The sequence below is a fragment of the Podarcis gaigeae genome, assembly GCF_964106915.1.
Source record: "Podarcis gaigeae genome assembly, chromosome: 14".
NCBI classification, from domain to species: Eukaryota; Metazoa; Chordata; class Lepidosauria; order Squamata; family Lacertidae; genus Podarcis; species Podarcis gaigeae.
Genome location: NC_139690.1, coordinates 20,581,428 through 20,597,962, shown reverse-complemented (window position 1 = coordinate 20,597,962; position 16,535 = coordinate 20,581,428). Strand labels below are relative to the sequence as shown.

The 16,535-nt window shown below is 44.7% G+C and overlaps 1 protein-coding gene across 13 annotated transcripts in view; it reads left to right on the top strand.

Moving 5' to 3' along the window:
- The window catches only part of AKAP13 (A-kinase anchoring protein 13), a 246,566-nt gene that overhangs the window by 185,122 nt on the left and 44,909 nt on the right, over nucleotides 1-16,535 (top strand). For 5 of the 13 annotated variants that reach the window (XM_083713029.1, XM_083713031.1, XM_083713032.1 and 2 more), the window contains 4 exons: nucleotides 972-1,034; nucleotides 2,224-2,416; nucleotides 4,058-4,166; nucleotides 13,402-13,444. In XM_083713029.1, the coding sequence (XP_083569155.1) occupies nucleotides 972-1,034; nucleotides 2,224-2,416; nucleotides 4,058-4,166; nucleotides 13,402-13,444 (408 nt within the window). Of the gene's footprint in view, nucleotides 1-971; nucleotides 1,035-2,223; nucleotides 2,417-4,057; nucleotides 4,167-10,976; nucleotides 11,103-13,401; nucleotides 13,445-16,535 lie in introns of all 13 variants that reach the window. The other 8 variants (XM_083713026.1, XM_083713020.1, XM_083713025.1 and 5 more) reach the window with 3 other exon arrangements.

The following is a 16,535-nucleotide window of genomic DNA, read 5'->3' as shown; positions in this document are numbered from 1 at the left end:
GTCTGCAGCCCAAACATACCGGCAACTGAACTGTTTCAGTATTCAGGCACACCCCGCTTCTTCCTGGTCCCCTACATAGGCTTTTTTGGCCCACAGTTCCATAGTTTTCATAGGTTTTTTTTCTGCCTTTCTATTCTGTTCAGTGCCAATAAAACACAGTTCCTGCTATCCCTAATCCTGGGTGATGTTCTTCCTCAACCCTCCCTCTCATGTGAATGTTCCATTAATCACCTTCATGAATTATCCATCCATTCAGAACTCCACCTCCTCCATTCATTCTTTCCCAAGGTTCCATGATTCTCAATTACCCTGTCTTCTGGGCGCCTTATCTGTTAAACTCTCTTGTCTCCTAAACTCACTCCTACCCCTATTTCTCTCAGCCCATATCCTTTCCACTGGGGCTGTCCCAGCCAAACTGGCTGTTCTCTTTCTCTCACTAACACCCCCTACTCCTGGTCAATACTCTGTGGACTGAAACTTCCCTAGGAGCTGCAGTGTTTCTGGGTTTTCTGTGACATCAGAGCAGCTCACCCAATAGCTAGTCTAGGTTTTAGTTAATTACATAGACATAGCTTTCTCTGGGGCACTGTGGGCCAGAACTTAACCCACCCAAGTTCTAACTCTCTAAGGAGAGACCATCTCCTTCGCTTCAGACCCTCTCACATGTTAGGATCAGAGGAAATGGACTTTTTTGTGGCAGAGTATGTGCTGAACACATGTCCAGCCATTCACAAACTGATCCATGCAAAGTTAACAGCGGGAAAAGCAGCTCTTGCTGACATCACTACTGCAAAACTGAGGCATGCCTGCCAATCTACTACTCTCCCTCATTAACAAATGAGCATCAGGTGCTTTGGTTTAAAAGAGCTGTTTTCGTTTTAATGGATAGCAGGATTTGTTAGCACCTGCCTCTCTGACCACCCTGTAATGGCTGCCTTCTTGCTCTCTCTTTTGCCTTTTGGTGTCCTCAGTTTGAGCTGGTGTCCCTCTGATGTCCAGTGCACCACCATGGGTGCTGATTTGAATGGCAGAAGGTAGAGTATACATAAATGTTCTGCAGCAGTAAAGGGAGCTTGCAAACCCCAAGATGTCGGCTTCTGGTGTGGTGTTTGTAGCCTTGTGGCATTGCTATGTGTCTGCTGTCTTAAGTATTATTCAATCTCTGTCTGGTTTGCTTCCTTTTGAAGCCTTTGAGCACATGCTCAAAGTTTGGCAAGCCAGAATTTGTGGTGGCCTCCTCCTGTAGCCTTATTGGAGTTCACCGATTGGGTCTGTGTTGCTCCGGGACAGGAGGAACCCATTCCTTCACTCCATGCTACCTTGAAGAAAGGGTATGTTGGTGTGTTTGGTACTGGAACTCAGGGCCATCAATTGAATCTGAGCATTGGAATATTCGGGACTGACAAAAGGAAGAACTTCTTCACACAGTGCATATTAAAAAATAGGGAATTCATTGTCACAAGATGTAGTGATGGCTACCATCATGGATGGCTTAAAAAGAGGGCTAGACAAATTCATGGAGGATAAGGCTGTCAGTGGCTGCTAGGAAAACACATCTTAAAAAATTCTCAAAAAGTTTGACAAACATGTATATAGCATAGTCATAAAACCAATGAAATACCATTGCAAAATAGCTTTTCAGACTGGTCATCCTTTTCAGCATCTTTCGCCTTGGGGAAGTTGTTGCAGTGTGAAGTGCTCCTGTTCAGGGTTTGAGCTAGCCAACAAAGCCCTTTTCCAGTATATTCCATTTAGTTGTTGTCTCCGCTGCTAACTGCACTAACAGTAGATCACGTTAACTAACCAAGGAGATGGGATAGATATGAGTGTGCTTGCAACCGAATCATTTAAAGCAGGGGTCGCCAATGTAGTGGTGTCTGCAGGGAGCTGATATATATTCCTCCCCATCCCCGCCATGTTGTTTTAGGGGGTGGGGGGGAGTATGGTTGAACCATTTTGTGGTCCTGCTTTTATCTTCTTCTGCTCACTTAGATGTGGCAGTTGTTTGGTGTTACGCCAAGCCTCAATGGCAGCCATTTTATGAGTGGTGCCCACAGCACTTCCTCAAAATTCCAAATGTGCCCACTAGCTCCCAAAAAGTTGGCGACCCCTGATTTTAAAACCTATTTTTGATTGGAAGCTTCCTCTCAGATATGCAGTGAGCTTGTATGTTGATCCACCGAGAATCTGCAGAAGCTTGAGATCTGTTTTCTCTCTCTTTAGTTACAGCTTAGAAGGCCTTGCTGGGGAGGGTGACGGTACTAAGAAGCCACCCTCCAGCCTCGAAACGGCAACTCTGAACACCAAAGATCTCCGGCAAAGCCCCCTGGCAAATGACGAGCGTGGTTCTCTAGTCTCACTCACCGAAGAGGAGCTGGAACTAGAACAAGGGGCAATTAGAAGTCTTAACCGCCAGGTAAACAAGATTCTTCTCCCCCCTCTCTCCACATTCCCCCCTCTCGCCACATTCAACCCATATCTTTAAAGCACTATGATACTACTGTACTTTGAACAGTAAAGGCTTCCCCCCAAAGGCTTCTGGGAACTGTAGTTTGTTAAGGGCCCTGAGAGTTGTTAGGAGACTCCTATTCCCTTCCCAGAGCTACAGGAGTTGATAATCACAGGGAACTCTGGGAATTGTACCTCTGTGAGGGGAATATATGGGTTTCCTAACAACTCTCAGCGGCTCCCATGTATGGTCTGAGTGTGGCCCAGTCAGATATCGGCAGAAGTGACATGAGTCAATGGAATGACTGTCGTGTCGTAGTGAGGACATAAGGGGGCCGTTTCCTGCCAGAAGGGAACTCCAGTTTCCTTGAATAGGTCTGTAGCAGGTTGTTCCTCATTTCATCTGCATGCCTCCCACTCTGTGACCCTGCTTTTGTACAGCTTAAGAGAAGAGGGCGAATTATATTTCTTTCAGCCTTGCCCAACCTGCTGCCCTCCAGATGAACTACAGCTCCCAGCCAGTATGGCCAGTAGCCAAGGATAGTGGGAGTTGTATGCCACACATGTTTTGGGCTACCAGGTTAGGGAAGGCTGCTATGGAGAGGAAAACTGAGCAGTTTTTCCGACTTGCGCATTTAAGCCCATTTCACAGGAGCACAGGCAGAAGCTGCCTTGCACAGAATCAGACTGCCATTCCATATAGCTCACTCAACATTGCCCACACTGGCTGTCAGTGGCTCTCTGGAATTTCAGACAGGAGCTTCTCATCACTATGTGGAGATGCTGCGAATTGAACCTGGGAGTTTCTTCCTTTCAGGTCACCTGGGGATATTTTCTGGGATGGTGGTGAGGGACCCATGTACAGCATGTGGCTAGTCTTGACTGGCTTGCTTGTGCCACTTTGAGCTGTTTACTCTGCATTCATCTTTCTGTGTTACGCCTGCTTAGCATTTGTGGCATACTTCGTGTCTGAACCCGTGTGTAAGGTGGTCCTACAATGGGGAGTCCGCTTTTTGGTTCCACGATGTTGGTGGATGTTAGATTCGCCAAGTGTTTCTTCTGTCCCCAAGTTCCAGAGGGCACCAACCCTCTCATTTTTAAAAGGTGAAATTGGTTTCACACATGCCTAAGCAAAGACCCAGGCAAAGGGCCCTTTAGCTGCTTCTTCCCCAGTTGTGAGCATTAACAAAAGACTTGGACATAGCCCTCTGCTTATTATCAATCTCAGCTGCTTAACTCGCCAGCACAAGGCAGTCAGCAAATGGAGACAGGTCAGATGAGATGCACAGGTGCTCTGCTGAAGAAGTTGTTGCTTGCTCATGCTGGTGAGGAAAGAGTTAAACAACCTTTTACTTGGTGGGTCTCAGCTTGCACAGGAGAAATTGACTTAGGTGAATAATAGAGACCGTGTGCTTGGGATTGGAGTCTGCTGCTTTGGAAGTCAGATGGGAATTTCTTCAGGGCTCCTGTGAGCTGTCTAGCTCAGTATTGTCGACCCTGACTGGAAGCAGCTCTCCAGGGCTTCAGATGGGATCATGCCACGGGTTGCCTACCCCCTTTTGTGCAATGGGGTTTTGTAGTTCAGCTTTGCTGTCTTGTTTTTTTGCAGATACGCCAAAGATCTCAGCCCCGTGCCTTCAGCTTCACTGCAACTCCTGTTTCTCCCCCACTGACTAAGTCCATGTCATTGATGACCATTGGCCAAGCTGGACCAGACAGTGAGTACACGTGGCTCTTTGTCTTTCTTACTGCATACAGCGTTTGGTGGTGACTGCACCTTGAGTGTACTAATAGCACCTTCCCCTTTTCCTGTGCCATGGCAGCTTGGATATAAATAACTGGAGCAGAACACAAACACGCTGAGCTGCTTTATCCTGAGTCAGGCCTTTGGTCCATCACGGCCAGTACTCCCCACTTCCAATAAGCAGTGATTCTCTAAGGAGACACAGGGTGAGGCTTTCCCCAGCTTGGCTGCCAGAGAGTCTTTTTAACTGGAGTTGCCTGGAATTGAACCTAGGAATACAAAGCATGCAGCCTCCCACTGAGCTGTCAATCTTTTCTGGCAATCTTCAGATAAACAAAGTTGGGGTGGAGGTGGTTGCAGAGAACAAGGATGGACTTCATTCCTCCAGAAACACAGCACTGCTGCACCTTTCCACTTCCAACAGCGCTAGCTCACATCGGAAGCAGCTGGTTCTTCCATGGTCCTCAAATCTCCCCCTTTTGAAAAATACCCACTTGGTGATTTTACGTATCTCTGGAGTTTTGAGAGGCGTGGAGAACAAGTAATCTCTACATCTGCTCCATTCTCCAGCGGATATGCAATGACACACCTGTTAGATGACTGTGCGCCTTGAGGGTGTTTTGTTGATGCCAGAGCTATGTCAATAAGTGCTGGTTTGCACAGACCCACTGAGCATCTCATGAGCCTTGACACATGTGCAGTGACTGTGTTCTGCCTCTGAATTACTGGGAATATAGAGTGGCAAGATCACTGTGGTACTCATGTCTTGCTTGCAGATTTCCTTAAAGCGTTTGGTTGGCCACTGTGAGAACAAGATGCTGGACTAAATGGACCTTCATTCTGATCCAGCAGGACGTTTTTGTGTTCTTAAGGACCAGCACAACTCCCATGGGGAAAGGTGCCTTAAGTGATAGGGAACAGTCATATGCTAAGTCACACCTTTGCTCCACCTAGTCCAGAATTGCCTCTGAATACCAGTTTCTGGGAATTGTAAGCAGGGAGAGTGCTGTTGCTCTCACATCCTGCTTGTAGACTTCCCACAAACATCTGGGTGGCCACTGCAAGAAAACAGCAAGAAATCCAGCAATGCTGTTCTTACGTGAGAACGAAGTCATTGCTATAATGCTTTGTACCCATGCCTGAACCTTTTCTGCAGTGTGCTGATAATAGTGTTTGCGCTAGGTGGAGGAGTTCCATTCCGTATTGTTTTGAGATTGTGGCATTTGCACAGCCGGCCCTAACAATAGGCTGAGTGAGGCGGCTGCCTCAGGCAGCTGATTTTGGCTTGCAAAAACCCCTTAAAAATGGATCAAGGGTTAGTTATTGGCTATGTTTCTGTTCTATTTTTACTGCCAGGGAAAGGCACTTGTGAAATTTTCTGTCTCAGGTGCCTAAATAGTAATGGAATTATGTACCTTGAATTCAAGGAGGGCACAGTTTGCTGCTTTGCATCAGACAGCAAAATGTGTTGGGCCAGCCCTGAGCATCTGATTGGATTTGCCCCGTATTCATTTTCATTCAGAAATGTGGATTTTGACTCATAGGTGACTTCTGCCATTTCCTTCTGCCATTTCCCAGACAACAGCCACTCCCATCAATATCAGCTAGCACAGCCTTTGTTTGACCCTTTATTTTTAAGCAGAAGTGTCACCCTCCTGAAGCATTTTAGCAAAGAGGGTGCTCTTATAGGAGAGAGACCCTTTTGATTAGGGAGCTTCTTAAGGATGCTTCACAAGGAGGAAAGCCTTTTTAGAAAAAACATTCTCAAGACTTGTGACTAATAAAGATGTTGACTAGAGGTTGTTGTCCCTTAGCAATAGTAACCAAAGCACTAAGCTGTCCATCTATTAAAATAACCGCTTCATCTGCTTTGCCTTATTGCACCAAGTTTCCTCCCCCTCCCAAAGCCTGTCATTTAAAAAATAAAGAAAAAGAAACAGGAAATAACCATTTGGTATCTTTTTCTTTCTCAGTTGCTAACCAAACACTAAAAGCAAAAAATAAAAAGAGGGGGGAAATTTCTTCCCAGAAAACAGGCTTGCCTGACAAATGAATGATTCCCCCTGCCTGTTCCATTAGAGGAAAACTTTCCATCCAACTTGGAAGGAGTGGCATTGCATCAGTCTGAGGCAAACTGTGGCTCGTTGTGCACATTCCTCCCTCCCTCCCTGCAGAATCTACTTTTGCATATGCTACCAACTGGGACTTGGCAGGTATGGGGAAAGAACTCTCATAAAAATGTGGGGGTCAGCATTGCAGCTGACTATCTGGAGGATGCACAGTGGGCTCTTAAGAGCAACCAAGCATCGCGTCTCCGACGGGAAGTAGATGGTTGTACACAAGTGTAACTGCCACCCTGTTCTTCTGCCTCAAGGAAATCCAGTAGGAATCTAGGAAGCTGCCTCTGATTGAGTCACACCATTAGCTCATCTAGCTTAGTATTTTGTCTGCAGCAGGAATGGGCAGACTGCAGGCTTGAGCGATTTGCTTTGCTTTTTCATCAAACCATCAGCCTGGATCCAAGTCCAAATAGTGGCTTAGAAAAAGGAGCAGGCATAGAATTAAGGAAGAGGGCACCTCTAAGTGCACCTTAGCCCAGGAATTTGTTGGTTTTTTTCCCCAACTGAGCGCATAGCTCTTTAATGCAAAAATGCATTCTTGGGTTGCCTCCAAACCAATTTTTGTTTCAGCAGCCTAATTAGTGGAGGGTGGTGAGCTATTGCTATTATTCGGCCATGGGAAACCTTTGCCCTTCCAGATGTTACTGAGCTACAACTCCCATTGCGTCTGGACATTGCCCATGTTTGCTAGGGCTGGTGGGAGTTGTAGCTCAGCAACACCTGGAGGACCAAAGGTTCCTCACACCCGAACAATTGGGATTTGAAAATCCTTGGTGTTCTGTTGCAGATCACCCAGGTCTCTACCAGACAATCCTGACCTGCCTTCTTCCTATCTCTGGTTTGCAGTGACTGGCAGGGATTGTCTAGGATTTCATGCAGGGGCCATTCCCAGACATAGCTGGAGATGCCAGGGATTGAAGCAGGGGCCTTTTGCCTGCAGAGGACATGCTCTGCCACTGTGCTGTTCTCCCCTCATCCTACCCACTTCCAAAAAATGCCATAACTGCACGGCGGGTCTCCCCCTGCAGAGAGCCAGTGAATTGCAGCAAAGAAACATGCAGCGCAGTGGATGCTCTGTAGTCCCAGCAATTTTTGGGGTGGGGATGGAGGAGGAGGAGTGGAGCTACCACTCTTGAGTGACAGCCAAATGCCTGCCCAAAGGTCTGGTTCCTGAATTCAGATCACAATTAGCACTAACGAGGCGTTTTCGCCTGAGGGTTCCTGCATTCCCTGGGTACAAGTTGAGAGAAAGTGAAGCAGGCTTAAGTCTCTCTCTTTGTCTCTCTCTCAGAATGTGGGATCTGTTGGCTTGATGCATTCCAGAGGGAAACCTCAGCCCCGTAGGAGCCTTGAGCTGTTGCACTTCCCTCCCTCCCCCCCCCCCCCAAGGCTGCTGGCAAGCAGATGCTTGGCCGTTCTTCATCGTCAGCATTTTGTAGAAGTGGAGGCTTTAGAGGAGCTCTTCTGCCAGAATGTCCCAAAGGCTGCTCCTAACTTGGGGATAAAAAAATATAAAAAATCAGCGAGGAAAAAGCCGGAAGCTTTTAAAGAATGAAATCCCCCCCCCCCCCCAGTGAAGGAAGGACCAAGGGCATGCTGGTGATGGTGGGGAGTTCATTGAAACGAACCTGTTTCAGTTTTCAGTCTTGCTTGCCTTTCCTGCTGTAAGCTACAATTCCCAAAGACGTTTTGCTTGGATTGAGATTTTGTAGTGAATTGAGATTTTGTAGTGAATTTGGAGGTTCCTCCTGCAGGGAAATATCTGAGAAAGCCACAAGAGGGGCCCAATAGAAAAGGTGGCATTTCTCAGGGGAATTCCAAGAATAGCCAGAATACTTTGAAGAAGGCTACTGAACCCTTTTGATAGCTTAATACAGTAGGGTGTGTATTTACCTTTTGAAGTAATAGTGCCATTTGTGAACAACTGTACGGGTCAGCTAAGGGAAGAAAAGTTGTTAAAGCCCCCTGCCCCCGAGTGGTTCTATAGGGGTAGGACCAGTACTGAGGATTTAAGCCATCGGATAATAGCTTGACTTTGTTCTTTTTCCTGTGCTTGCTAATTCATTTAAAGTTTAAACTAATGTACCGCTTCCAAAACCTTGAGCTTGTGCATAGGCTTTTAACTGCTGAGATGGGGCCTGGCTTTTACTAAAGAGCATCAAGAGTCTTCAAAGCTGTGTGCTATACTTACACATCGGGTGCAGTCCAGCCAAAATGAAGCGTCTTTCAGGTGTCGTTGGGCTGAATTTGCATGTAACGCCAAACCATGGTTTGAACCTACACGAATGAATGCAAACAAGTTGCTGAGTGAAGTCTTGGGTTTGAGTGCTCTCCCTTCCATCCCCTTCTCCTGTGATCCTGGGAGAAGGACTTTGCTAGCAGTTAGTTCCAGTGAATCCAGGTTTGTTACATACAAACCAGCGATTGTGGTTTGAAACAGACTCTGATTAGTTGAATAAGCCAGCTCATGTGAGTTGGATTTGGTGTGTTTTTTTTTAAAAAAGAAACTGACCGGAGTTTATTTCAAAGCATGATCCAACATATCAACCCTGGAGTCTTTGAAACCATAAACTAAACTTTAGCAAAGTCCTTCTTCCTGGCTGTATGGGAGAGGGAAGGTGGACATGCGTACAGAGGCTTTTCTCAGGCTCATTCTGGCTTGTGCATCTAATGCTAAACCAAGGTTTAGGGTTACATGCAAAGTAACCCCCATTAACTTCAGTGGAAAAGTCAAGCATGTCTTTAAAATCTCCATAGATGAATTGATTGGGATTATGGGTATGATCAATTTGGGCTGGATTTTGTTCATTATGTGGAAGCTTTTCTGAAAAAAAAATTGGATGTGTTTCCATGCAGAATATCTTTAGTATTGTAGAGCCAGGACTATCCAAAATATTTTTTTTGATTGCAGTGAGAGTTAACTACCCTTATCTTTACCCTTATTGCTTTGTGGGGTTAATGGGCAGGAGGAACCCTAAAGAATTACATGGATCTTGTAAAAAGGTTTCTGCAAGGTAAGGTTGCACTTGGAGCCTTCTGTAGTAGAGAGCTGTTCCTTTTAGGAGATAGTTCTGCTCAGTGTGGTGGCTTTCTGCTGCTACTTGTGGTGATGCTGCCTTGTATTGTACCCCCTAAATTCTGTTTAGTTGTTTGTCTTATTTGAAATCAGTAATTTACAAACTCTGTGGGGTGGGGCCATTAATGTGCTGTGAGAGACAGCAACTTGGGAACTTTTCCCAGGGCAGCCTGTATATTCATCTAGCTCAGTATACACTGACTGGCAGCAACTCTGACATTTCAGACAGAGGAACATCTATCCCATAGTCTGAGCCTTTTGATTGGCGCTTACTGAGATCGAGCCTGTGAACTTCTGTGTGCAGAGCAAATGCTCTGTAGCTGGACTGTAGTCCTTTCCCTCTGCATCTTAGCAAGTCATACTTAGGCTTTCAGGTGAAGGACTCAGTGATTCAACCCTCCTCCATCTAAAAACATTGTTCTGCATGGAACAATGCTCATTTTAACTTATTGAAGGCCCTTCTGCATACAGAGGCCATACTCCTTAGCTATGGTCCTTCCATCAACAAACTTAATAGTTTCTTTTGTGACCCCAAAGTCCCCACCAACATGCAAAGGGGGTTGCCCATTGTGACTCAGCTCACATTACTTCTCTGCTCTGCTCTCCTTCCTGTGAACTGGACCAAGGGTGACTTTGGCCCTCTCTCTACACCACATATGTTTGGGATCATCCAATCAGTCTTGATATAGAGAAGTCTCTGAAACTACCTACCCTTGGAGGAGCTTCCCTGCTGCATCCCTGCAAGAGTCACTCCTCTGAGCATGCCTCCTTCCAACCAGGAGGCATATCCAGACTAATGATTCATGCGGGAATGAGGGTGGGCAGGTGGGTGCTTGTCTGATTCTTTCTTGTCCACACTCCAAAAGCAAACTTAATGGGCGAAATGTGGCTGCACCTTCAATTTTAATTCATCAAAAATGTACCCTAAGCGCTTAGAGGTTTGGGATACAACTGATTTAAGGAATACAGCACCAAGTCCTGATGTAGATCGCAGAGGGATGACTTGCAGTCTCTGTAGATTGTAAACATTAGCCGCGTTGGCTCATCATGGCATGGTATGTTGTAAGCCATGTCTTAAACCTGCTGTACCCTCCTAGGCCAAGCTGCTTGAGGGGAGGGGTCTTAATGTCATGGGGTGGGGCCCTCTTTTCCCCAAGCTGTTATGCTGGAGAGGATTTGTGCTCACAGCTGAAGAAGGAGGTGTCCGTGGATTTGAATAGCCGTGTTGCACCATGCTCAATTAGATCCTTGGGCGAATGAGGGCTGGCCATCCAGGGGTCACTAAAGAGAGATGCCTGCATCTTGTAGCATTGCTATTGAACCTCTGCCTTTGAAGAATTGTTGTGGGAAAGGTTGCCAGTAAATAAAAAGCCTCAAGCCTACAGTTTACAGATTGAGTGCAATCTGAATTATTTCTCTCTCTCTTTCTCTCCTTAAAGAAGAAAGCCTTCTGCTCTTCATTGGTTTTGCTTTCCCTCTTTGGCTTGCTCTTGGCTGCTCCTGTTGCCATCCCCCCTCTCCTTTATCTACTATTGGTTGTTGTTGTTGAAATGCATGCTTTAACGTCTGCTGTTAACCCACTTCTCAGCCCAGGGACGGACTCGGCCATCCAGACGAATTTCCTTCTCCTTCAGCATCTCTCCACTCATTCCTAAGTCTAAAACTGTCTTTTCTATTGGCTCTTCTTCCAGTGATGAGGATGAGGAGTTGGATAGTAAGTAATCTGCCTGGGCAGAATGAAGCTGGCTTTGGGGTGGCGCTAGGCAGGGAAGCGCTTACATTTTACCTGGCTTTTCTGTCTTGTCTTTAATGCAAGTGCTGCTTGCTAAAGTTGCCTCATCTTTTTCTTTGTGCTTCTGAACTTCACATGCTGCGTCATAAAAGGGATGCCTTCCCTTTGCAACTGCTTACAAACGTTGGTACTCCCAAGAGTGCTTTTGTGCTGTCTCCTGTAGATGCCATGCCGCTCAAGCTTTTTGAAAATCTGTTTTGCTGTTTCACTGTGGGTCGTTCCTTGGCAAGGAAGGGGAAGGTGTTTGCTTTGGGGAATGGTTCAACGCCACCATTGTAATTTTGCCACGTCACACTCTTGCATGTCGAAAGCTTCACAGTAAGAGTCACGGATATGTGTATGTTTTTAAACCGTGTGTGTTTGCTTGAGAATTGATATATTTGATATATAGCAGGGGTGAGAAACTAAATCTGGCTGGAGGGCTGGATCCGCTCACCATGGGCTACTTTGACAGGTGGTTGGGTCCACCCACCTGATGCCATACAGTGTCAGGGGATTCATCTTTAAATCCATGGCTGAAAAGAACCAGGAGCCTGTTTTAAGGCACTTCTGATTCTTCGTTTCCAGCATCAATTGAGTGCTTTAAAATAATAATAATAATTGACGTCTTTTTCAGCCAACAGAAAAGGGCACCAAATTCTACCAGTGGCAGGAAAGGAAAAGAATGGAAGATGCCCTCCAATTTCTTACTTTTGAATTTGGTGTCCTGACTTTACCTGCCCTGTGGCTGGTATCACGCAGCATCATACAATGTCATGTGATGGAGAGATCGGCTTGGTTTGAGCCAAACCACACTGTGGGCCAAATGGGGAGACTAACAGGCACAATAATACCCACAGGCCAGAGCTGTCTTCAGCTCCCCTCTCCGCTGATACATATGTTCTAGTGTGCCCTCAAATCATTTTACATTTTCAGCATTATTGTATGGTATGTTAGGGGTTTTGTGCTTCGTCACTCAGACATGCACAAGGGGAGGTGCTACTCTGCAGGTACTACTTAAGTAGAATAGAGGCTTCCTTACCAGATATCCAGCTTTTCTTTGGAAAAGAAGAGCAACTTTTTAAAAACACAATCGCTGCACATTTTTTACTTTCAAGTAAGAAATAAACACAATAAAAGAAGCAAAAGAACCCCCCCCCTATAATCTTCTCCGTCAGGTGGGGAAAAAAGCGGTCATAATTTCTTAAGAAATGTAATTCATTTGAATTATTTATTTGAGAAATTTCTTGATAATGCTTCTGGTGCACATGATATAGAGATCCCTGGTTTGCCCAGGTTACGGGTGGGAAATGGAGGTCCTGGGCAGTTCTCCTAGTTAAAGTTATTCCAACACCATTATGTTTTGAGAAGCTGAGACTTTAATTGGCATGGGCCTCCATAGATGCAGTCCAGATAATCAGAAGAGGTGATGATCACTTTCTTAATTTGCAGAGAGAGGCGGATAGAATTCAAAGCAGTGTTTATAATCACTTGCCTTTAGCACTTGGTCAACCACACTCTGGAGCTCTGTGCAGTTTTAAACTGTTGGTGGGGGGTGGAGCATCTAAAGACTAAAGGAATTTCAGATAGTGAGCTTCTTGCCATGAATACATCTTGACAATTAACTCAAAGCACGCTCCGTTTGCGTCTCCGCTTTTGCAAGATAGTCTTGCAAAGGTCACAGCCTGATATCCACCCAGTTTGCTGCCTGGAGGTGAAACTAAACAAGGGGCTTCTCTGTACTTTTTCTTGAGAGCTGTCAGTTTTGGGTTGCAGGCTACTTCCCAGTTATCACCAGTGATGTCATATCTGCTATCCAATAAGAGCCTGTGATGCTTGCACAGTCATGTTTGAGTTGCTTTTCTCCAGCTATGCAGGAATCTGCTTGGGATTCTGTGCAACTTTTGTGTTGGTTATTTTGTAAATCATAGGTCCTGAAATGCCAGTAGTAACCAGTTTTGGGATGCTCCGGAGGGTATCTCTGGAGACACTTGTGTTAACATCTGGAAACAAGTGAACAAGCAAGCTCCTCTTGTCTTCATTATTCAGGACTTTGTAAAGAAAGAATGGGGAAAACCCATTCAGAATTATTACTTTTATAACCATGGTTAAGAAACCTTTAGTGGACCCAGTGGACCAATTTTCCACCGGGATTTTGCGTTAGAATGTGTCATAGCCATCAAGGTTAATCCCAGGTGCAATTATTGTTAATTAAAAACCTTTTCTCCTTGTCTTTCCTCAGGTAACAGATCTTTCAGCAGTACCGGCAGTTCATTGACTCAAAGGTGGGCTTTTGGTTTCCCCCCTAAAACTGAAGGCAGGGTTTTGTTTTGTTTTGCAAACTCTTAAAACTCTCTCCATTTCCTTGAAATAGAAAAATCAGGGCTGTCACCCAATCAAGAGAAATCATGCTGATTTAACTGTGCGAGTTTTAGTCAATTCATTAGTTAAGTGACTAAAACTGCTTGGCTTTGCATATGATAGGGATGGACAATAGTTCTAAAGGGGATAAATCATTCTTGTCTTTCAGTTACTTATTTTAGATGATGTATGCCTGTAAAAGCAGATATCAGCATTAAAAAGAGGTGTTACTCCTTCTCCTACCCATAGGGGTGGGGTGGGGGTGCGTCAAAAATGGTCCTAGCCAGTGCTTTTTTTCTGGGGGCATGCGGGGGTACGCATGCTCCTAAACATTTTGTTGAATCTAAGTTTGGCCTCATGGAGGGGCAGTATTTCAATATGAGTAGGAAAAGGAGAATACCCCTAAACATTTTTTAAGAAAAATAACACTGGCCCTAGCTATCTGCAATCTTTATAAGTTCTTGTATTAAAATAATTTTTAAATAATTAGATTAGCCTACTGATTAATTGGGATGTGGGTGGCGCTGTGGTTTAAACCACTGCGCCGCTTGGACTCACCAATCAGAAGGTTGGCGGTTCGAGGCCTCGCGACGGGGTGAGCTCCTGTTGTTCGGTCCCAGCTCCTGCCAACCTAGCAGTTTGAAAGCATGCCAGTGCAAGTAAATAAATAGGTACCGCTCCGGTGGGAAGGTAAACGGTTTTCCGTGCGCTGCTCTGGCTTCGCCAGAAGCGGCTTAGTCATGCTGACCACATGACTCGGAAAAACTGTCTGCGGAAGCGGACAAACGCCAGCTCCCTCAGCCTGTAAAGTGAGATGAGCGCCGCAACCCCAGAGTCATTCGCGACTGGACTTAATAGTCAGGGGTCCCTTTACCTTTACCTTTACTGATTAATTGGGAAGAGTGGAAGACACCTTCCCAGTTTGTTGATTTTTGTGTGTGCTGATTGGCTAAATGAAACATGTTACTCAAATCTATGGGATTTAAAGAAGTTTTGTGAAAGTCGGAGGAATATTGTTAAAAAGAAACAGGACAGTAAGGGTATGCTAAAAGGCAATATTATATATAGGGAATGCGTAAAGTATGTAAAAAATATGGATGAATTGCAGAGAAGCTGATGGAAGTCCAAAAAGTTGAAATTTGTGAAAAAAATTGTAATATGGTAAATTTGTATAATGGAAATTTGAATAAAAATTATTATTAAAAAAAATAGTCAGGGGTCCCTTTACCTTTACCTTTACTGATTAATTGGGAAGAGTGGAAGACACCTTCCCAGTTTGTTGATTTGTGTGTGTGCTGATTGGCTAAATGAAACATGTTACTCAAATCTAAGGGGGCGAGAAAATCATACACCCTAAATGCCTACCGCAAACAGCACAAACTGCTTTCTATTTCCTCCTCATCTTCCAGGAAGCTGTATTTGCACTTTCAGGCAGCAGAGGGCACTGTGGGTATTTGGAGCATGCATATGATTCTTCGTACTTAGGATGGTTGGTTGCCTGTTCTTCGCAGGACTCCTTTGGCCTCTAAGGGAAAATGGCAACTAGAGAAGCTTGAAGGCCCAACAGGCCTTGTTTGAGTTAAGAAGGTGCTGGGCCCATTTGCAATATGCAACACAGCTTTCATTAGAGTTGCCAGATCCCCCCCCCCCCCAATGGACCTTACCTTTTTATTGTTTTAAAATGTATTTATTTCATGCAATTTATATACAGCCTGACTGTAGAAAATCTGAGAGCAATTGTTTTTTTTAAAAAAACACACGCGAAGTTTTTCCTTGAGCAGAGATGAAGCCATAGATAAAGCTTCACCTGCTTAATTTCTGCCTGTCAAAATATAGGACATAATATTTATGCACCACTTTAAATTTAAAACAGTATTCAGAGTGGCTTGCAGTAAAAACAGCAAAGATACAACATAAAATACTTAATGGCATGCTCGGTATAGTTATTTTACAACATTTATATACAACATATATATACAACCTCTAAGCAGCTTACAAAAAGATTAAATTGTTAAAATTATCAATAAGAAACAGTATAAAGCAAGTATTTTTTAAAAAACACACACCAAAAAGTAAAATTGACAGTAAGCAAAAAGAAAAAAAAAGATCAAAGTAAACTTTGGCATTCTACACATCTGGATAGGCTGGTCTAAACCAGGTATAGGCAAACTCAACCCTGCAGATGTTTTGGGACTACAACTCCCATCATCCCTAGCTAACAGGACCAGTGGGAGTTGTAGTCCCAAAACATTTGGAGGGCCGAGTTTGCCTATGCCTGGTCTAAACAAAAAGGTTTTGAGCAGGCACTGAAAAAGCACAGTGAAGGCATCTGCCTGATGGCAGTAGGCGGGGAGAGTTCCAAAATGTAGGTGCCGCCTCACTAAATGTTCAATTTCTTACAACTGTGGAACAAGTATTACGTGGCACCTGTAAACAGTGCTAGTTCCACTGATCGAAGCAGTTGAGTGTGCATATATTGGGTAAGGCAATCTTGCGGGTGAATTGGTCCCAAGTTGTTTGGGGCTTCATGTATGAATAGTAGCATCTTGAACTGGACCTGGTCATAACAGTATCATTAAAAATAATACAGTGGTACTTTGGTTCTCAAACTTAATCCGTTCCGGAAGTCCGTTCCAAAACCAAGGCCTGCTTTCCCATAGAAAGTAATGCAAAATGGATTAATCCGTTTCAGACTTTTAAAAACAACCCCTAAAGCAGCAGTTTGACATGAATTTTGTTATCTAATGAGACCATCGATCCATAAAATGAAAGCAATAAACAATGTATTGTAGTCACACAATCAGTCAGTAGCTGAACTGGGTTCCACACAGTCACAACAACACAAAAAACCCCTCAAAAACGCAAAATAAATAGCAAAAACAGCATGGCACTCGAAATGGAAACATGGCACTCAAATCAGAAGTGTAACACTCAAAACAGAGCTCTTTCGGCTTCTGAAAAAAGTTCGCAAACCGAAACACTTACCAGGTTTGCAGTGTTTGGGTTCCAAGTTGT